Raw genomic sequence first — 22,722 nt, 5'->3', positions numbered from 1 at the left:
TTTGATGGCCCTGCCTTATCATCGGGGAAACACGGTAGTTACATGGAAAAAGAGTCTATTAAGTTCAACCACGAAGGGAATAAAGATACTAGAAAACCTTCTTGTTCTAAGGTGCTAGTTGATTTAGATCAGGGGTCGGCAAAGTTTTATAGCCACTAGGCCACGTATGCATTGCGGAGGAGAAAGATCTCCCTATTTACCGCGCCAGCGGAAGTATAAATTTTACAATCTTTCAGATGGAGCCATTGTGAATGAGCTGTACAATTTGCTTCGAGATCCAGATCCGATTGTTTTGGTTAACTGCTTGCGAGCCCTGGAAGAAATTCTGAAAACAGAAGGTGGAGTTGTCATTAACAAGCCTATAGCACATCATCTTCTTAACAGGTTGTCTCTTTATACTTGCTTGCTTACTGTAATAATAGTATCAGGTTTTGTACATAAGAATGGGGGAAAACTGATCTGCAGTACAACTGTTCACCGAAAGTGATGGTAAAATATGACAGATATTAGTAGACAGTATAAGTGCTGACCATCCATCCATCCATCCATGGCTCATACATTCACACAAATGCTACCTCTAAACAACCTTTTTTTACACTGGCTTGGTATCAGCAGATTTGGTCTAATCAGCGTTTTATGGGCATTTTAGGGCAAGGGTGGAACAAGTGGTGTTTTAATATTAATATTATTATTTTTAAACAGTGGTAATATAGCACTAACATATTACGCAGCGCTGTACATTAAATAAGGGTTGCAAATGACAGACAGACGCAGATAGTGACACAGGAGCAGGAGAAAACCCCAAAGAACCTACAATCTAAGAACATACATTCAAATTTTAGGGTCTAAAACGTATCAGAAGTCAAAGCATATGGTTTGTAGAAAAAATACTTTTTATTGACATCTGCTTTATGTAAATAGAATTTGTTACAGTTAGGTCCATAAATTTTTGGACAGAGAAAACTTTTTTTCTAATTTTGGTCCTGCACATTACCACAATTCATTTTAAATGAAACAACCCAGATACAGTTAAGAATTTAGTGGGTTGAACAAAAAGATTGCATAAAAATGTGAGGAACTAAAGCCTTTTTTACACAATCCCTTCATTTCAGGGGCTCAAAAGTAATTGGACAATTGACTAAAAGGCTATTTCATAGGCTGGGTTGGGCAATTCCTTTGTTATGTCATTATCAATTAGGCAGATAAAAGGCCTGGAGTTGATTTGAGGGGGGGGGGGGGGGTACTTGTATGTGGAAGATTTTGCAGACAACATGCGGTCAAAGGAGCTCTTTATTCAGGTGAAACAAGCCATCCTTAAGTTGCAAAAACAGAAAAAATTCATCAAGAAATTGCTACAATATTAGGAGTTGCAAAATCTAAGGTTTGCTACATCATGTGAAAGAAGCAAAGCACTGGTGAAGAGAAACCCCTTCACAACAGCCAACCAAGTGAACAACACGCTCCAGGAATAGGCGTATCGATATCCAAGTCTACCATAAAGAGAAGACTGCATGAAAGTAAATACAGAGGGTGCACTGCACGGTGCAAGCTACTCATAAGGCTCAAGAATAGAAATGCTAGATTGGACTTTGCTCAAAAACATCTAAAAGCCAGCACAGTTCTGAAAAAACATTATTTGGACAGATGAAACCAAGATCAACCTTTACCAGAATGGTGGCAAGAAAAAAGTATGGAGACGGCGTGGAACAGCTCATGATCCAAAGCATACCACATCATCTGTAAAACATGGCAGAGGTAATGTGATGGCTTGGGCGTGCATGGCTGCAAGTGGCACTGGGACACTAGTGTTTATCCATGATGTGACACAGGACAGAAGCAGCCGAATGAATTCTGAGGTGTTCAGAGACATACTGTCTGCTCACATCCAGCTAAACAGTCACATGGATTGAGAGGCGTTTCATAATACAGATGGACAATGACCCAAAACATACAGCCGAAGCAACCTAGAAGTTTATTAAAGCAAAGAAGTGGAATATTCCTGAATGGTCAAGCCAGTCACCTGATGTGAACCCAATTGAGCATGCATTGTTGAAGACTAAACTTCGGACAGAAAGGCCCACAAACAAACAGCAACTGAAAGCCGCTGCAGTAAAGGCCTGGCAGAGCATTAAAAAGGAGGAAACCAAGCATCTGGTAATGTCCATGAGTTCAAGACTACAGGCTGTCATTGCCAGCAAAGGGTTTTCAACCAAGTATTAGAAATGAACATTTTATTTTCAGCTTTTTAATTTGTCCAATTATTTTTGAGCCTCTGAAATAAAGTGATTGTGTTAAAAAAGGCTTTAGTTCCTCAAAAGTTTTTGCAAGCTTTTAGTTCAACCCACTGAATAAAAGCTGAAAGTCTGCCATTCAACTGCATTTGAGTTGTTTTATTTAAAATTAATTGTAGTAATGTACAGAACCAAAATTACAAAAAAGTTGTCTCGGTCCCAATATTTTTGGACCTAACTGTATATACATAGTAGAAATTAACATACTAATTCACACAAAATGTAGTCTAAGGCTGTGTACACACGTCCAATATTTGTCATTGGAAAGGATCTTTCACAATCCTTTTCACGACAAAAGACTTCACAATGCATGAACAGGCTCTATTCTGATCTATGGAGAGGGGAGGGGGGAGAACGAAAAAGTGGCACCCCGCTGCACTCTCCCCTTCACTTCCATTACGATCATTTGTCTTTCGTGGATCCATCAAGACAGATCCATGAAAGACGAGCACTGTACACATGCCAGATTCTCGTTCAGTATCAGCACTGAGGCGATTATCGGACGAGAATCATCTGAAGTGTGTACGTAGCCTAAAAGTCATAAATTATTGCACAACCATAAATTGTTTCAACAATACATTTTTAATAGACTAAAATTCTTCTGCTAAAATAATTTTCCATTAATAATTTTTTTAAATCTCAACTTTGATATTTTTTAGGATGGCTGATTTGGATCATTGGGGACAAAGTGAAGTTCTGACAATTCTTCTTCGATACAAACCACGGAGTGAAGAAGAGATATTTGATATTCTTAACATACTGGATAGTTATTTGAAGAGCACCCATATCAGTGTAGTCATGGGAGCAACCAAACTATTCCTAGTGCTAGTAAAGGAGTTTCCTCATGTGCAGACAGATGTTCTGGTCCGACTAAAAGGTCCACTGCTTGCCGCCTGTACTTCTGAAAGCAGAGAGATGTGTTTTGCTGCTTTGTGCCATGTCAGAGAAATTCTTCGCAGTTTGCCAGGACATTTTAGCAGTCATTACAAGAAATTCTTCTGCTCATACAATGATCCTCATTATATTAAAAACCAGAAGATTGACATCCTTTGTGAACTGGTTAATGATGAAAATGTGCACAGTATACTGGAGGAACTCAGAATATGTTGCACAGATGTCTCAATACAGCTTGCCCACACAGCAATTTTTGCAATCGGTAACTATTACTGTAGATGAAAATATTGTTAGGAGTTTATATGTTGAATTTATCAAAAAGAACCTCTTAAGCGAGTTCTGCTTAAGTTCTAGTGGTCACTAGCATAGTATAGCATAGTAAAACATAGCATATTGCAGTCTGAAGGCACTTTACCCTATTGTAGGGACATCCTAAACTGATACCTTCCAGACCCGCAGTTCTAAAAGAGAGGGTATGCAAGCTGAATCTGCTTGAAAGCCTGCTCTGTTTCCACATGTCCACAAGTTCTTACATAGTAAATGCAGCCTTGGCACAGTTACTCTTATTGTGTATTAATTTCCACAACATAGTTTTTAGTTTTATTGTCACCTAAACCATTGTGATAACTGCAGTTTAACCTTGTTAGTGTTGGTAAGAAAATAAGATTGAGAGTGCAAAACATATACAAGGGCCCAACCAGAGGATTCCTAAAAAGGATGCAAGGTTCCAGTAACACCACATATCGTTTATCTTATTGGATCAGTGACAGGTGACTGGAGGGGAGTAAAAGAGACAGCAACAGGCCTTGTTCATACAGCATTTAATTTTATAAGACAAATGGGGAAAGTTAGATTTTGTGAAGCTTTCTGCAAAATGAATAGCATTTTTAGTAGTTAAAGCAGAACTCCAGGGAAAAGTTAAAACTATCCTTTTAGTGGGGCTTCCCCCACACTGCAAAGGGTTAATGTTTGCTTTTGTCTAGTTTACCATTAAACAGCAGTTTTACTTGCCTTATACCTAGCATCCACAGCAACCAGTGCTCATCTCTTCCCTTCAATGCAGTGGGTTGTGGATGGGTTCTGGGTGTCCTAATTTACAATACACAATTGCTAGTCCTTCATTATATATGACAACATCAGAGTGTCTGCGCCTGATGGAGCACCCAAGAGAAGCAGCCTCAGTGTACCAGTCAGAGAGGACTAAGCCTACAGAAGTGGGGGATAAGTTCTAATTTACAAACTTTAAATAAAACACTAAACCTAAATGCCAAATGCTGGTCAATATATGACAAGCGTTTTCTGTGTAACACTTTTTTTTGTAATGTACATTTTAATATTATTTTTTTTATATTTATAGGTCGCATTGCAAGAACATACAGTGAAAGGTGTGTGAAAATTTTGGCAGGCCTGCTGGAGTTCAAACAAGAGCACATTACATCAGGTAACTTCATAACTACTTTAGCAATAAATAAATTGCTTTCTCTATTTAACCCTAAGGGGACCTGTCATTAAATAAATATAGAAGCTAGTAGTTCAGACCTCTTAAAACATTTATATGTGGATGTCATTCTGTTGCTTTAGCGCCAGTGCTTACTGATGCAATATCCTATGATAAGGAAAGTCAAGGAAAGGTTGGAACAAAATGTTAATTTAAAAAAATACTTAAACAAAATTCTTTTATAAACCAAAATAAACCACAGTGTTCTTATAACTTCTGACAACATTTGCTGTCATACCAGTCATCCTGTACCCACAACACAAAAACAAGTTTTTAGGTAGAAGCTAGGTGGGGTTAATGTAAGCTGCTTTTTAAAAAGAAAAAAGCCTGCACATTTATAAAGTAATGCCTTTTTGGGAGCTTTGGGACTCAGCACAACAGAACTGAATGACATTGAAACGTGGTTGTATTCATCTGAATAGGGCAGTAGGTGATGTGCATAGTCTCTTTGCACCCCTAAGTTTTTGTATTTTGTGATGATGATGAAATGTGGGACAAGTAATGTAAAGGAAACTCTTTACCATATTGACTTTATACATTATACAACATACAGACACTGGGGTCTTATGTTTATTGCCAATGGAGTGTGTGTGTAGGCTTTATGACCCTACAAAGCTTCTACTGTCTGGTGCCTAGTGCCCTAGGTTTCAAGAATGTCCATATTCCCTGATGCTGGGGCTACCCATCATGCTGCTTCAGTCCTGTATGATACACACTTCCAGAAGTTTTCTACTGCAGTTCTTGGCTCCACTTAATGCTTTCCTTTCTCTCAGCCTATGTGCATTACACGCTTGTCACTGCTGCAGTACTTACTTGTCACCTCTGCATTCTGTGGGTTACTTACTTCTAACCCATGAACTCTATGCTCTATAACTTCAGATATAGAAGCATGTTTAGCCATAAATTAAACAAATCAAAATATAAACATGCGATAGACGTTTGTTCAAATTGTGTTACATTGTGACATTTTTTTTTGGTTACTTTTTAGCTGTCATACAGACATTTCGGGACCTTGTTTGGTTGTGTCCACAGTGTGTGAGCTCAGTGTGCCTGGCCCTGCCTGGCTGTGAGGGAAATATTCAGGATAATGAGGTAATTTTTAACATGATTTTTACATATTTTGGGTCGTCTTTTTTACTTTGTTACGATTTTGCCCCCAAGAACCCCTGACAACATTTTCAACTGAGAACTACCCAATATGCATCTTCACTTAGCTACAGGATTACCAAACTTCCTACTCCATCATGAGGCCTAACCTTGGGGATCCTTGGAATCACTGAATTTTCACTTCTTTTGACTGGACTTGGCTCAATAAATGGGAGTTTTAAGGCCAGTGATACTAAATTATAACTGTATATCAGAAACCATATTTTTTTATTATCAAAAAGAACATTAACATTAAAATTCATTAAAAATGTGCGACAAACATAATCAGATATTCCTGTCTGGGTTACCCAATCCTAGGGGCATACCCTGTTGGTTTGACATGCTTCACGGATAGTATCCGCTTCTTCAGGAAAAAGAGGAAGACAGAAATATCTGATTCTTGCAGCACATAGGACTCCGCCTACCAGGTGAGAGCAGGCAAGGACAGCAGTATTTTGGACTATGTTTCAATCAGCAATATTTTCATTATCATGGTATCATCTATATTAATTATCCTCCTTATGATTTTATTCCTTGATATTGGTGCTCTCTTTTATATCACCATTATTCATAGTAGTTTTCTACTTTTTTGCCTATATTCACATCATTGCCAGTCAGAGATGACTTATTTCTATGAGCTTCGTTTGCATCCGACTCCTGCCTCTGTGTGTGTCTCTGACTCTTGCCTCGTTATACCACGTCCCTACATGGGGACGCTACATGCAGGTATGCTGAGACAAGAGTTGGTACCAATATCAACAAAATAAATCATAAAGAGGATTGGGTAACCCAGACAAGAATATTTGATTATGTTTATCGCACATTTTTAATGAATTTTAATGTTATTGTTACCGATAATCCGATTCTGCTTGATGAATCAGGGGCAATCCCTCAAATATTTCCCAGTGGTCAACCCAGAATTTTTTTTAAGCCGAGTGGGAAGAAATTGAAGCTCGGTGGCAGCCCCTGTATTGTGACACAACAAAAACAGCAGGGTGGTTGCTGAAAAGTGCCAGGTGGTGTGATGATGATGTTCCAGAATGTGATGACTATATGAATGCATGACTATATTTGAATAAATGTTGATTTTTTTGTTCAAGAATTAATGTTGATTGTTGTTCATGCAAAAATAAGACATTCACTGAAAATAAGCCCTAGTGCATTTTTGGAGCAAAAATTCATACACTGTCTTATTTTCGGGTAAACAGTATATATAAACAGAACCTATTTAATCCTTCATGTTTATTATATCTTTTCATCTACAGGGCAAACACGCCTTAATATGGCTTTTGGGGATGCATGGAGAATTCATAACCAATGCACCATATGTTTTAGAGGAATATGTTGACAATATTAAGACAGAGACCTCACCAACAGTAAAAATGGAGCTCCTGACATCTCTGGTGCGATTGTTCCTCTGCCGGCCAGCCGAGTGCCAGGACATTTTAGGTCGTCTTATTCATTATTGTATAGGTAAGAGTTAATGTTTGAAATCCTGTGACATGACTGTTTTTGGAACTTTTGATGCTGTTGCAGGTCTTTTTATCTTTAACCTTTACATATCATCAATCTCATCTCATATGTGAATGTACTCTGCACCAGTACTACACTCTCTGTGGCTTGTGCACTTCATGCTCAATCCCCTACTTAATATTTTTTATTATGCACTTCTTTCACTATTTCTACTGTGTTTTGTCCATATCACCACTTCAAGGCTTTCCATCGCTCCTTTTTATGTTTTCAATGTTTAAATTTCTGTATTCTGCCTCCACCACTTCAACCAATATTCCACACTTCTCCTTGCTTTGCCTATACATTTAATAAGCAATACCTTTGCCTAATCTCCTGGGTGGTAACCCCGAGTGTGACTCGGGGTAGAAAAAAGATGGTAAAAGCGTTAACCCTGAGTCACACTCGGGGTAGATAAACCTACCTCTTCTCTGGGAATTAAACCTCAGGATGATCTACAGGAACAAATGTCTGTGACTGTTGACCCATATTAACAAGAATGAATTAGAATATTTATATTTTCTAAAGTGTCTTTTCTTTTTTTTTTTTTTTTTTTTGCAAATAAACCAGTTATTGAGGATATAGTGGCCATATTGAAAACACTTTGCTACACAATAGGTCAGTTTTTCAGTTGTAAAGATAACAAAGATTTTATCTGTCTTTCAGGTCCATCCCCATGATTGCTTATCTCCACGTTGTATGACAACAAATTTATTATTATTATTTTAACAAATTTGGGAAGGTTCTATACTTTGTAGAATAATGATTGGCATCTAAAAAATTGGCATTTTTCATTTTAATTTATTGGAAATGATCTGTACAAAATAGTAACTAGCGTACCTAGTCAAAGACAGTATTATTCTTTTTTATTTGTACTTTATAAATCATCTATTTTATTCAATATTTATCAAAGGTCAAGAACTGTATAATACCAAGTGTATTGTGCACAGCTTATAGATAATATAGTTTAATTATTCCGGGCTTTTTTAAAGGGTGATAGCTTTATTTATTTCTAACTTACCCACTGTCCTTTTACGCCTGGTAAGCAGTAGTATGTGCAAAAATATATATATATATTTAACCATCTAACGTCTATATTGGAATAGATATATTGTACATAAAGCTTTATGTTTTTCTGAGCATTATATTCTGAGTCTGTTTTATCCAGTGGCATAAGTTCATGCAAGACTGACTTATGTCAAGTCCAGAACTTTTAAACTGTCCTGAAATAAGTGGGGATGATTAAAACCCTTAGCCTGCAAACACATGCACAAAAAACAAATCCATTCTTTTTCATGTAAACTTTTACGGGGTCATTGCAAACATTTACAGGCTGTAAAATAGCCTGGCAAAATGGTGGTTTGAACATAGCCTTAGAGATATTTCCTGTCAAGAAATGAGAGGAACTCTCTAACAGCATCACAACACAAATGCTTTTATTTAGTGGATTTATATTAGTGACTTTATTTTAGGATTTTTATTTTATTATAATTCTCTGTTGCAGATTTTCCATACTTTGTGTATGGGGATTAGTTTTATTATTCTTAATTTTTATTTATAAAGTATTATGCAGTACTGTACATTAAAAAGTGGCTGCTTACTTTTACAGATCTGTAATTGACTAATTTCATCAATTTTACAATTGTACACACATGACTTTTGTATTTTACCAGCACTCTTGGTTATAAATTGCAAAATCCATCACTTGGCTGTTGAATTACCTTCATATTTACTTCAGATCTGATTGTATTATCAGATCAGAAATCCAATTGGAAGATTCTTTGTGCAGTAGGCCTTAGGTGGCAATACTCAAACTCAAAGTTTCAGTAAACCCAAAATGTTTTTTTCTCCATTACAAGTTTCCAAATGTTCTTTTGCTTTAAAACCATTCCAATAGATATTTATTATTGGTGATCGTTTCCAGTAGCTTGGAATTCCTTATTCCTGCTGACACTCTGTCTACAGCCTTGCCACCTTGCATTGCATTCTACAATTTTCCCTATGCCCACCATCATTATAAAAGCTTTACTTTTTTGAAAAAATCCGCCCTGTGCATATACCACAGCTACATCAAAGTAGAGCTCACCTACTGTGGCTTAGCCATGTCCACAGACCAAGGCCATTCAGTACAGTCTGAGTGAAATCATTGATAAAGCTTTACCGCTTTCAAAAAAATCTGCTAAAGGAATTCGCAGCAGTGACATCACAGGGCATCTAACAGCTTGGTTTTCTTATTCAGTACAGAGCAGGAGTAGATGTGTTACATGAAGTTATTAAAAATAGTTTTAAAAGGACATTTATCCTATTTTTAAAATCTTATGGACAGATTACATATTCTTAGTTCTTACTGATGTCACATATTTGTTTAGTGTGCAGCCAGCCATCAAAATAAGAGTGTGGTTGCAAGAGCTATAGTGTTAGTGAGCAGAATAGCTTTTCCTTTTTCTTAGAATGAAGGCAGATTTTGTGTATGATCATGTTTGCACAAAGATCTCCCCATCTAGGAAATTAAAAAATGAATCATACTGCACAACATACTCACATAAAGCAACCACAGTTTTAAGACTTTATCTTTTAGTGAAAACCTCAATGAACACTTTTTATTCCATGCTACTAAAACTAAATTAAATTAAATTTAATTAAAGGAAATTATTTCTTGAAGGTATGAGTCAGTGTGAATAAACTATCCCTATCAGAAGCTCCTGTATTCTTACCAACAGTGAAATAACTTACTCCCCTGCAATTAAATTACTATTCAGATCTGCCATGGAATACATGTCAGTGCTGTTTACTCTTCTAAGGAGTCAATGGTCATTCTGTAAGATCAATTAGGTTTCTTTACTGGATAAACAGGAGTATTAAGGGTTGACAGTTGTTCTGAATACCTCTGGTCACAATAAGGCCTGGATAGTCCTTGTAATTTCCACCTGGACAGGAGTGAAATATATACTGGTGTACATTTAGCTTGACCCCTCCCAATGGGTTTGACTGCAGACACAGTAAAAGAGAATACTAACGTATTAAATACATTTGTCCCTATCATGGTATGGATAGTCTGGCCCTATAAGATATCAATTACTAGTATGTTCCCTGGAAATTCAGATACAAGTACACAGCATTAAAGATAGGGGCAGTGCAGTGAATCTTAGCAGCACATGCAGTCTCACCTCCAAAATCTTCTACTGCTAGCCATGCATTGCTTGTTCCTTTGAGTGATTTTTTTGATTACTGTGAAACAAAGAAACTTCAGCTTTAGTATCTAAAAGTGCTGTAATTCTCTTTGGCTGTGACTGCCCTTGCCAATTAATTGCCACCTATACATGCAGGCATTTTATTCCCTGGCTTCATTCCACAGATTCTAATCAATGAAGCCATTGGGTTTTCTTCTACTTAAGCATAAACAGGGTGTACCACCCCTTTTATCTCATGAAGGGTGAATGTGTTGTGATATATTCATCTAAAGCTGTTCGTGTCTCCCTGTATGGGTTGTTTTTTTTCATAGAGGAAGGGGTCAATTCCTCTGCATCACTATTCATCACCTTTTTGAGTCTGGCTGGTTGTAACATTTCTTTATCCTTCATTTCATTCCAGCGTTTAAACAGATCAATAGTACTGATCCCATTAATGTCTGCTTTGGGAACACCACTGTTAAGCAGATCAAACAATTATTTTCTGGTTATTTTAAACTTCATTGTGCAATCTCTATTTTCTGTCCTCTATATTGGTCTTTCCTTATGTTGGGGCCCTGGTCCATTGTCTATTTCTAGGAGCTTACCTGTTAGTTCTGCTGCCTCATATACATTGCCCTGCCTCGCAACCAAAGCACTTCATGTTATAATTAATGCAGATAGTAAATGTTGTTGCGCTGTTTTAAAGATTTTCCATCCCATTAAAAGACTGAATCAGGACAAGCCTGGATCCAGTAAGGTGGAAGATACCCCATAACATCCATTTTTAGGAAAGGGGATTCATAACCATTTCAGTAATACACCCCTTCTCTTGTACTCCCTGAACCCATGAGTTTTATATACTTGGGACACATACAGTTAGGTCCATATATATTTGGACAGAGACAACTTTTTTCTAATTTTGGTTCTGTACATTACCACAATTAATTTTAAATGAATCAACTCAGATGCAGTTGAACTGCAGACTTTCAGCTCAGTGGGTTGAACAAAAAAATTGCATAAAAATGTGAGGAACTAAAGCCTTTTTTTAACACAATCACTTAATTTCATCACAACACTTCATGTGCGTTAACCACATATTTTGACAATTGTGATACAACTTCTCTAAGCTTGTCACACAAACATATTCTTAAAAGAGATAACACGGATCAACAAACATTTTCTTGCCAAACAGATTTAGGTCATTTTAGGTTATGTTTGATGCACAATATGGTAATGGTCTTGCTAGATTGACTCTGGTGTTTGAAATAATTACTGTACTTCAATAATAAATTTAACAAGAAAATTAAGCAAAAATTAAACTAGATATGCTTTAGTATACAAAATAACATTTTTGAAATACTTAATGTCAATATATTCTATATTCAGTATATTTACAGAACTAATCACAAAGCAGTCATTGAAAATTGTGTTACACACAAAACATACGTTTATATGATTTCCTTTTAGGCTGATGATTAGGACAATCACGTTGAAGGCTTCAGCAGTAGACTGCCATTTGGTGTCTATCCCATCTGCCCTGATATCTTTCTTCCATCACCTTTATATCTTGATGGAACCTCTCCCCTTGTTCCTCACTGAAATCGCCAAGGTTTCTGGAAATTTTTCCAAATGGTTATGCAGATAGTGTACCTTTATGCTCAAAGTAGCACCCAAATTTCTAAAGTTTAGGAGCAAGTTTTGTACCAGTTCTTCATAATTTTGTGCTTTATGATTACCCAAGAAGTTCTTGCCAACCATGACATAGCTGTGCCAGGCAGAAGCTTCAATATCAGTCATGTTGTCATGAATCTGCAACAACTGTGGGGAAGTGGAGGTATGAGCTGAGGTGCAGAGTCTAAGAAACCGCCCGGTGTTCACCAGAGCACCCCGCAAGGAATCATGGACTCCTGGGGGATTGCCCCAGGTTGCGGCTCTCAGACACAACTGTGCAGACAGCAGCTGACTACAGATAGAACCAAAACATAGAACCAAATCGCTGGTATTGCAAAGGCAAGGAGTGTCAGTCTGAACACAGCTTATATAGTGAGGCTAACAAGCAGGCTGGGTGGGGACTGGTTGAGCAGGTGCAGATCAATCGGCTGGAAAGGTTCGTCGACGCCTCCACTCCAGAGCCTAGACAGAGCAGCTAGAAAAAAGTTAAGGGAACCAACTGCTGCTGATCTGACATATGTCTGGTGATCAACAAGTACCAGATCAGCTGTGCTGCTGATCTGTGACAGTACCCCCACTCTTAGGGCCCCTCCTCCGAAGGGATACCCCCGGTTTCTTGGGAAACCGCCTATGAAAGTCCTTCAACAGCAGAGGGGCATGAAGATCTGTGTAAGATACCCAAGATCGTTCTTCTGGACCATAGCCTCTCCAATGGACCAGATATTGCAGCTTGCCATGGCGCAGTCTAGAATCAATGATGGACTCAAACTCTTCCTCAGAATCCTCATGGACAGGAACAGGAGGAGGGGATTTGCGGGAATAACGGTTGAGAATGAGCGGCTTCAGGAGAGACACATGAAAAGAGTTGGGAATCCGAAGACTGGAGGGCAGGTGCAACTTATAGGTCACCTGATTAATCTGTGATAAGACAGAGAAGGGTCCAATAAAATGGAGAGCAAGTTTGGAAGATGGGACCCACAGACGTATATGCTTAGAAGACAAACAGACCTTATCTTCTGGTGCAAATCTAGGGGCAGGCCTCCTCTTTTTATCTGCCCACTTCTTGTAGTGAAGGGAGGATTTATGCAATGCCCTCTGAGCATCTTCCCAGACTTTGTGGAAGCTGGCTCTGACTTCTGTGGCGGCTGGAACCTCTGAACCAGAAGGAATGGCAGGAGGTACTGGGGTGACACCCAAAGGACAGGAAGAACAGTGGATTCGCTGACACGGGTATTATGAGCAATTGAAGTAATTCACTCCAATTTTCCTGCCCGATACATAGAAATGAAGAAATTGTTTCAGGCACTGATTGAGTCTTTCAGTCTGACCGTTGGACTGTGGATGGTAGGCGAATAAGACGTACAGCTGAATCTCTAACAGATGACATAGGGCCGGGCCCTCCAAAAACAAGATGTGAACTGAACTCCTCGATCCGAGACTATGCTGGAGGGAAGACCATGGAGGCAGAAATCTTCCTTAAGGAAGATTTTAGCCAACGCTGGAGCTGAGGGAAGCCCTGTCAATGGAATGAAATGAGCCATCTTGGAAAAACGATCCACTACTACCCAAATAATGTGCTACCATTAAATGAAGGTAGGTCAGAGATAAAATCAATGGAAATATGGGTCCATGGACACTTAGGTACAGGCAGAGGAAGAAGTGGACCAGAAGGTAATCTTCTTGGAACTTTATTTTGAGCACATTTGGAGCAGGCGGCAGTGAAGTTTTTAGCATCTTGACGTAAGGTTGGCCACCAATACAGGCGTGAGATGAAGGTTTTTCGCAGCCCTTGGTGACCCGCAATCCTAGAATTTTGCCCCCATGCAAGGGTATGGGGACAGAGAGACCTTTTTACAAATTGTTTACTAGGAGGAACGTCTTTCAAGCATACAGGGGCAGCCAGGAAAAATCTGTAAGGATCAATTATATGTGAAGGTTCCGGTTCAGTATCCTCAGAATCAAAGGAGTGAGACAATGCATCTGCCTTAGTATTCTTGGTCCCAGGGTGAAATGTAAGTGTGGAGTCAAATCTAGAGAAAAATAGGGCCCAGCAAGCCTGCCGTGGATTAAGCCTTGGGGCAGTTTTGGAGGTACAGGAGGTTCTTGTGATCAGTGTAAATCGTAACAGGGAAGAGAGCTCCCTCAAGAAAATGACGCCATTCCTCCAATCCAAGCTTCACAGCAAGTAGCTCTCAATCCCCTATAGTGTAATTCCTTTCAGCCAGCAAAAACTTCCTCGAGAAGAAACCACAGGAATGCAATTTGCCAGAGGTGCCTTGCTGGGAGAGAACAGCTCATACCCCCACAGCAGAGGCATCCACCTCAAGTAGGAATGGCTTACTTGGGCAGGGTGCATTAAGAAAGGAGCTGATGAGCCTCCTTAGGCCACACCTTGCAGTTGGCCCCCTTCTTTGTTGAGGGCTGTGATGGGAGCCACAATGGAGGAATAATTCTTATTAAACTGCCAATAATAATTGGCGAAGCCAACAAATCATTGAATCGCTTTTAGCCCTTGTGGTAATGGCCACTTCAGAACAGCGGAAACATTTCCAGGGTCCATATGACCATCCCGAGTTTTGAAAGCGGTCTTCCACTCATCCCCTTGTTTTATTCGGATGAGGTTGTAGGCTCCACACAGATCAAGCTTAGTGAAAACAGTGGCACCCTGGATGCGGTTAAACAATTTTGAAATCAGAGGTAAAGGATATCAATTTTTAACTGTTATTTTGTTCAAGCCCCTGTAATCTATACAGGGATGCAGGGACCCATCCTTCTTACCAACAAAGAAGAAACTTGGAGAAAACATCCATAAAATCTTTGTAGGAATCAGGAAGGCCAGGCAAAGGTGCAGTCTCAAACAAACAGTCAGACAAGCAGAACATGCTGGTTTAGTCCTCTGAATACTGGGGAAGGAGCAGTCGTAGCACTTGCACAACTTGATCAGTCTGGGCCTCCTGATGTTCAATTTGTCACACCAAGGCATGCAGGATGCTTGGCAGAGGAATGTCAGCAGGGTCCATAGCCTTTGAAAACTGTCACGGATCTTCCACAACTGTGGGGAAGTGGACCCTCTGTGCAATCTGCACATCTGGAGGAGGTATAAGCTGAGGCGCAAAGTCTAAGGAACTGCAGGAAGTGATCAACTTTGCTGCGGACGGCGCCCAGGTTGCGGCCCTCAGACACAACCGTGCAGACAGTAGCTGACTGCAGATAGAACCATAGTGTAAAACCACATCGCTGGACAAGCACGAAAACCAGAACAGAACCAGGTCAGGGCAAACAATCAAAGTCAGAACAAGCCAGAGTCAAAAGCAGGGAATCAGCACTCGGAAATAGACACAAGCTGGAGCCTCAGTTAAGCACACCTATTGCAAAGGCAAAGATTGTCAGTCTGAACACAGCCTTTATAGTGAGGCTAACAGGTAGGCTGGGTGGGGACTGGATGAGCAGGTCCAGATAAATCAGCTGGAAAGGTGATGTGAAATTGTGAATTATTTATCAGTTTCTGAATCTGGGGTTTATCAAAGATTCCTGCTTTAAATTTTTCAGTACTCAATCCAGGGAAGAATCTACAAATGTATTTGAAGCAATCACCATCCTTGTTCAGAGCTCTAACAAATTGCTTCATTTATTCCAACTTTATGTGTATTGGAGGGAGAATGATTTTCTTTGTCAGCCATTGGCTTGGAAATGATGTTCGCTGCACCTTTTTTTATGTTTTTTCTTGGAGGTCACTTTCTTCCAGTGATCCTGCTTTGCCCCACTATCCCACAAGCAGATGAAACATGGGTACTTTGTGTATCCACTTGGATGTCCAAGTAGGATATGGTTCACCATTTTTAAATCAACACATATGGAACATTGGTGTTCATGATAGCAAAGCTTTTGTAAGACCATTTTGATATTTTCATATTCTTCTTTGGTTTTGTTGCGTGACCAATTGGAATTAATGCACAGCAGTTGCCATTATGCAGTAAAACAGATTTCAAACTTCGAGTGGAACTGTCTATGAAAAGCCGCCAGTCTTCTGCTCGGTATTCTGGTACTCCATATGGGCTAGTAATCCAGGAATGTTACAACAGTACACAAAGTCTCCATCTTCACTGAAATATTGTAGGAGTGTCACCTCTCTTGTCCTATAAACCGTCATTTTACCTTCTGGTCTCAGACAGTTCTTTTCTTTTAGCCTGGATGCTAAAAGTTAGATGCTTGCCTTGACAGACTTAGGTCACGTATTAAATCATTGAGCTCTTCTTGTGAGAACTGCTTGTTTGATGAAACACTTCCTTCATATTCACTTGCACTGCTAACTCCTGGATTACACTCCAAACCCTGTATATCCTCCATGTCGCATACAAGAATATTGGGGAGTGTAGTGAACAATGGTATATGAACATCAGCACCATGCGGCACAGGTCGTCTTGCTGATTCCAAATTGGAGTACTCCTACTTGTTTTACTTTTACATTCACAGCACAGAAATACCAATCATTATGATGATTTTTGGGCTCTCGCCATGCCATACCATAGGTACACCAAGTTTCAAACTTTTCAGTTTTCCATTTTTCCACTGACATAGACACTCTACACAAGTTTTGCATACCATATGGGGAGCCCAGTACTTATTTTGGTCCCCCAGTTTATTAACAAAATATGCAAGATATGCTTGTTTCACAAATTCTGTAATGTTTCTCCTCTGTTTTTGCAGAGAATATTTACCACAAATTTAGCAAAATACATTAGGGTCATTTAAACAACTTGAAAAACTCATATTCTTTATAAAAAGAAAATGTCTGTAAAGTTTCATGAAAATAATGGTACATCCATATCTATATATATATATATATATATATATATATATATATATATATATATATTAGATGTGTGTGCATGTATGTATGTATGTAAGAATGTATGTTCCACCATCACTTGAAAACACATGGAGACATTTCAACCAAACTTGCCATACATGTGACTGAGACTTACATCAGACACACACACATACACCTAATTTTATATATATAGATTTATCTAGCTCTGACATATATCATAGTGCTCTACAATGAAACACTGAGCTAGACCCATCAGTCTCTGAATAGAGGAGCTGACACTCTAATGTCCCCTATCAGTCACACACTATTATTATACATTTATATACCTCTGAATATACCACAGCGCTGTACAAAGATCAGCAGTGTCATGTCTAGCAAGATTGGTTTAAATGTCTCTATGCGTTTTCGAGTGATGTTGGAACATAGCAAGTTTAGTTAACATGTCTCTATGCATTTCCTTGTGATGACATACACACATCCAAATATAGCTCTGACATATAGCACAGCGTTGTACAAAGATGATGTATGTATGAATGTGTGTATGTCATCACTAGGAAATGCATTGAGACATTTGAACCAAAATATAGCTCTAACATATAGCACAGCGCTGTACAAAGATGTATGTATGTATGACCTTGTGTATGTCATCATTCGAAAACGCATCAAGACATTTAAACCAAAATTGCTAGACATAACACTCAGACTCATGTGAGTGCACCGCTGCATCTTTGTACAGCGATGTGGTATATGTCAGAGATATATTTGCATGTATGTGTGTATTGCTCAGTGACAGTGTGCCTTTTGCTTATATTTTTACATACTTTTTTTTGGACTCTTTTACAAATTTCTGGCCTGTAATAATGCCTTTGAGAAAATGTAAGTCAATTTGCCGAGTGCAATCAAAGGCAAAAAAAATGAAACAACACAGTTGACAAGAAAATCACTATAGCTTTATTTGATTTCTTTTCCTGTATAATATAAGATTCCAATAAATAAATACCCAGGCAACGCCGGGTAATCAGCTAGTTTAATATATGAAGTGACATCAGCAGTGACATCACAAGGCATCTAACAGCTTAGTTTTTGTAGATGTGTTACGTGACTTTAACAAAAGTAGTTTTAAAAGGACATTTATCCTATTTTGAAAAACTTATTTACAGATTACATTTTCTTAGTTTTTACAGATATCACATATTTGTTTAGTGTGCAGCCAGCCATCAAAATAACAGGGTAGTTGCAAGAGCTATAGTGTTAGTGTAAATAAAGATTGATAATAATATGCTGTGTTAGCATTTGTTGTTGGTAAAATTCTAAAAAGTCTATTCTGATTCCTGTATCACAAGAGCTAGAGCCAATTCAATGAAACTAATGTAATTTTTGGATTTAGCAGACCTGAAATACACTAAATATATTAAAAAATCCTTGGCAAGTGAAAAAACTGTTTTTTGTTGAGCTGTGTAATTGTTCTGTAACTTCCTGCAATTCAGATTTTTAAAGTACGTTAAGGCAAATATATATTCATATATAAATTGTACCAGACTACTGGAATGGGTCCTAGATGGGAGAAATATATCCCCATTATACAGAACACGAGCTCTTGAAACCAAGGTGTATGCTGGGAAAGGAGTCGTAAGGAGCAACTCTGAAAGGGTTGCTATGTTTATTTTGTTTCAGGGCCCTGGACTCTGAAATAGAAAGGAAGGTATTGGGTGGGCCTTCCAATTCCACCCAGGTACACCCAATGGATTGGCTAGACTGCAGGTCTTCTATAAGTAGCACAGTTGTGCTGTCAGGCATGGGAAATGGTATTGCAACAGGTAGGCTGTAAACAAGCCTGCGTGGAAACAACTGAATATGAAGGAAGAAGTGAAAGAAAGAGGTTTTGACTCCAAATAAGTAATTAATTATTAAATATATATTATTGTAAACACATTTTCATACATAATTATAGGGTCAGGTACATGAGAGTATATATCCAGTTTAGTTCTTATAGCAGTAGACTGGGATAAAACTAGACAACAATTTCTGTCTATATAGTAATAGCTAACCGTAAAAGTGCACGAATAACCCTGACGCGTTTCGCCTCGGGGGGCTTCTTCAGGGGGGTGCGCTTTTTTGTGAAGACCTAACGGTCTGTATTTAAGTAGAAGGTACAGGTATATATTAAATATGCTTTTATACAAAAAGGTAATAAAACTGTATCAATACATCAATAAAGCAGTATCAATAACATACAGAACACAAGAATGATCAGCAATGGTGATGGGGGGGGGTATGAATTGCAAGCAAGGTGATCCAAGTTTAATGTGTTGGTGACAGTATCTGTCACCAACACATTAAACTTGGATCACTTTACTTGTTTGTGCACTTTTATGGATAATTATTACTATATAGACAGAAATTGTTGTCTAGTTTTATCCCAGTCTAGTGCTTGAATAACTGAACTGGATATATACTTTCATGTTCCTGATTGTATAATTATGTATGGAAATGTGTTTACAATAATACATAATTAACGATTTATTACTTATTTGGAGTCAAACCCTCTTTCTTTCACTTCTCCCTTCATATTCAGCATTTACACTCAAAGAGGTCACTCCTTGCTATGAAAAGCTGGTGATGCTGATTTGATTTCTAATGACTTTACTATAAAGGACTGTTCTTTGAACTCAGGGTACTGCACTTTTTCCTATATGTTTTCTGTTTGATTTGTTTGATGAAGAAATCTATATGGGTTTTAAAGAAAATAATGAGACTGTTACATTATACAAACTACTCTGTGTGCTTGCTGCAAGCGCTAATCCCCCTCCATATATATATATTGTTGGTGAGAGATTAATATTAAACAAAACCCAACAAGCTTCTATTAATTGAACAACACATACATAATATATTTGTGCTTTAAATAAAGGTAAATTATAATAAACAAGAACTGCAAGATAATGCAACAGATTTGCTACAAGTTTACTGACTGAGTCATAAAATTCCTCCATCAGCTATTCTAAAGTATTGCAAAATAATGAAACTGACCACTTCTTATTTGTGGGATGGTATACAGTGAAAATCTGTCTTTAATGATAAATTTGCCTTAGAAGCATTTGGCTCCTGAACTATTGGTGCATGGGTCTCTCATAGGGACTTTGTTTACCAAGAGGTATTTTCATCTGTGACAAATCATCTGTGACGATTTAATAAAGCTCTCCAAGGCTGAGACGATAGACTATCATGGGAGAACCTGGGGGATCCATTACACCTGAAATAGCAAATTATTTAAAAATATCTATTCCTGGTTTGTTGGATCACTTGGATCAAACTGGATCAGGTTCTCCCATGATAGTCTATCTTCACCAGTCATGTAGAGCTTTATTAAATAAGGCACTTTCTGTTGCTAATTTGCTTAATAAATGTGTAGTATCCCAGTTTACCAAATTCATTTTTTTAGTTTCCCTTTTTTAACTCTGTGCATTACCTCATACCTCTCTACTACATGCATACTTTTCTATTCTCTGTTTTATAGTAATTCATCCCTCTGTACTATATGTAGTCCCGCATGCTGCTTTTTTATGCAGTGCCACATGCTCTTCAACTTTATGCAGTGCTGCATCCATGTGTGCTATATGGGGAAGGCAGAACACCCTTATAAAGACTGATTGAATTTGTTCTTAAAGGGAAAGAAAATATATCCTGATCCCCAGGGATACTTTTTGGATCAATGATCTACAACATTTTTTCACACAACTGGAAATTGTTCAAAAAGAAAAAATCGTAACCTTCCCAGTTCACCCATCACTAGCAAACCTAACAAACCAATAATTGCAGTTTAAAAAAAATGCAACCCCTATTTCTTACCCGAAATTCTGATTACATGAAATGAACTTCCCACTGTCTTTGGGTCTGTGGTGTTGGAAGGTACTTCAAAGGCTTCTCACTGGCTCCTGTAATCATACATCAGACATTTTTTTTTTGCCCTTAAATTTTAAAGTTGTGCATATATAGAAGCAGGTTCTTTCCAAATTGTCTCCTGATTCGATTTTGAGTGCTCTTTAAAATGAGCAGAAAGTAGAAGCAAACATATTAGAACGAAGAAAACCATTACAGAGAGTCGGAGCAGCTCTAGAAAAATATTGGAGCCATGCGTGTGATGAGGTTATAAGTGAGAAAGTCATTAGTAGGTCATTGGAGGAGCGAAGAGAGTGGCTAGGAGAATATTTTTTTACCAGGTCAGAAAGGTAAGTGGGACAAGAACTGTGGAGGGATTTGAAAGCAAAGTTTATACATTATATACCATACTCCTTGAGTCTATGCAGGCCATACCAATAATTATTATGCTACCATTTTATTTTTAAATTTCATCCTATTTATTGAAGAGACACTTTTATTAGTATTTAGTAAAAAGAAACATGCTATGGTCTATAACAATTTACATAAATCAATTTTTGTGCAAGATGAGTGATTGATTAGCAGCATTGACACCTCATCTCAAGAATCTCTCTGAGAGCAAAGAGCATGTCAGTGATATTTAATATTTTGTATAACTTGTGTAACCATAATGAGGATCTTAATTTTTTCCAGACTGTACAGATGTAATGAAATTTAATAACCAGGTACTCAATTTCCGTATTTTGTAGAGGAGGAAACTAACATGGCTGTTCGAGATCGGGGTCTTTTTTATTACCGGCTTTTGTCATCTGGAGTGAATGAAGTGTTAAAAATTCTCAGTGGTCCAAAATCAGACCCATCATTGGGAGTCTTGGCTGATAGAACAGAGCAACCAGTTAACACCTGGATTACAGATTTCAACAGCCTGACTCCTTTATATGACAAGAAGTATCGGGAATCATATTCTTCTATTCTGACTAAATCTGAACTGTCCTTTGTTTCAAAACATCTTGTAGAAGGTAAGTTCAATGTAATAGACACAATGGGCCTGATTTAATAAAGCTGTCCAAGGCTAGAGAGGATACACTTTAATCAGTGAAGCTGGTATGAATCTGGTCCAGGATTCAAAACATTTGCTTACAAATAGCAAATAATTTATATAAAATAAGCCATTCCAAGTTTGTTGGATCACCGAGCTTCACTGATAAAGTATATCCTCTCCAGCTTTGTAGAACTTTAGCAAATCAGGCCCATTTTAGTATTGATGTTTGTTTTGTTAGTGGTACTAATAAAGGATAGGTAATTGTGTTTTCTGGTCCCACAAATGTAAAATGTGAAATGTTTACTATATCTTGGGGTCACAAAACAAAGTATCACTAAATACTGAATTAGGCTGTAATTGTTTTATTATGCCCATATATATTTGAAATTAACCTGACTCCCAATGACTTTGACCTCAAGATGAAAAGCTGGACTTCTAATTTGGAAAAAAGCACTTTCTCATGTATAGGTCAAGAAGTGATTTTTTTTTTTTGGTAAAGCAAGATTATTATTGTGCTGCATATTCAAAAAGGAAAGGAAAAAAAACGCTCTTTATGGCTACACCAATCTAATACATCTTAAAAGTGTTTGTTCAACTTACTAAAATACATATATTTGAAAGCAACATTCATTATAAAAAAGCTGCAGTTCTAACAGAACTTGGCTAGCAATAAACGAACACTTACATGTTAGGTGTTTTCTGGATTATGGGTCAAAAATGCAATAGACAGTTATGGTCTTCCCAACGCAATTCGCCCTGGTGGGCTTCCTCAAGGGATTTTGAGACTCTAA

The 22,722-nt window shown here is 38.0% G+C and overlaps 1 protein-coding gene across 3 annotated transcripts in view; it reads left to right on the top strand.

The window, feature by feature from the left end:
- Positions 1 to 22,722, top strand: part of AP4B1 (adaptor related protein complex 4 subunit beta 1) — a 34,677-nt gene that overhangs the window by 8,768 nt on the left and 3,187 nt on the right. For all 3 annotated transcript variants that reach the window (XM_072426002.1, XM_072425993.1, XM_072426010.1), the window contains exons 5-10: positions 237 to 384; positions 2,951 to 3,447; positions 4,543 to 4,626; positions 5,672 to 5,775; positions 7,095 to 7,302; positions 21,639 to 21,908. In XM_072426002.1, coding sequence (XP_072282103.1) covers positions 237 to 384; positions 2,951 to 3,447; positions 4,543 to 4,626; positions 5,672 to 5,775; positions 7,095 to 7,302; positions 21,639 to 21,908 — 1,311 coding nt within the window. The remainder of the gene's footprint in view (positions 1 to 236; positions 385 to 2,950; positions 3,448 to 4,542; positions 4,627 to 5,671; positions 5,776 to 7,094; positions 7,303 to 21,638; positions 21,909 to 22,722) is intronic.

The sequence above is a fragment of the Pyxicephalus adspersus genome, chromosome 1 (assembly GCF_032062135.1).
Source record: "Pyxicephalus adspersus chromosome 1, UCB_Pads_2.0, whole genome shotgun sequence".
Taxonomy (NCBI): Eukaryota; Metazoa; Chordata; class Amphibia; order Anura; family Pyxicephalidae; genus Pyxicephalus; species Pyxicephalus adspersus.
Note: the sequence above shows the minus strand (reverse complement) of the source record. Positions and strands in the feature narration are given on the sequence as shown.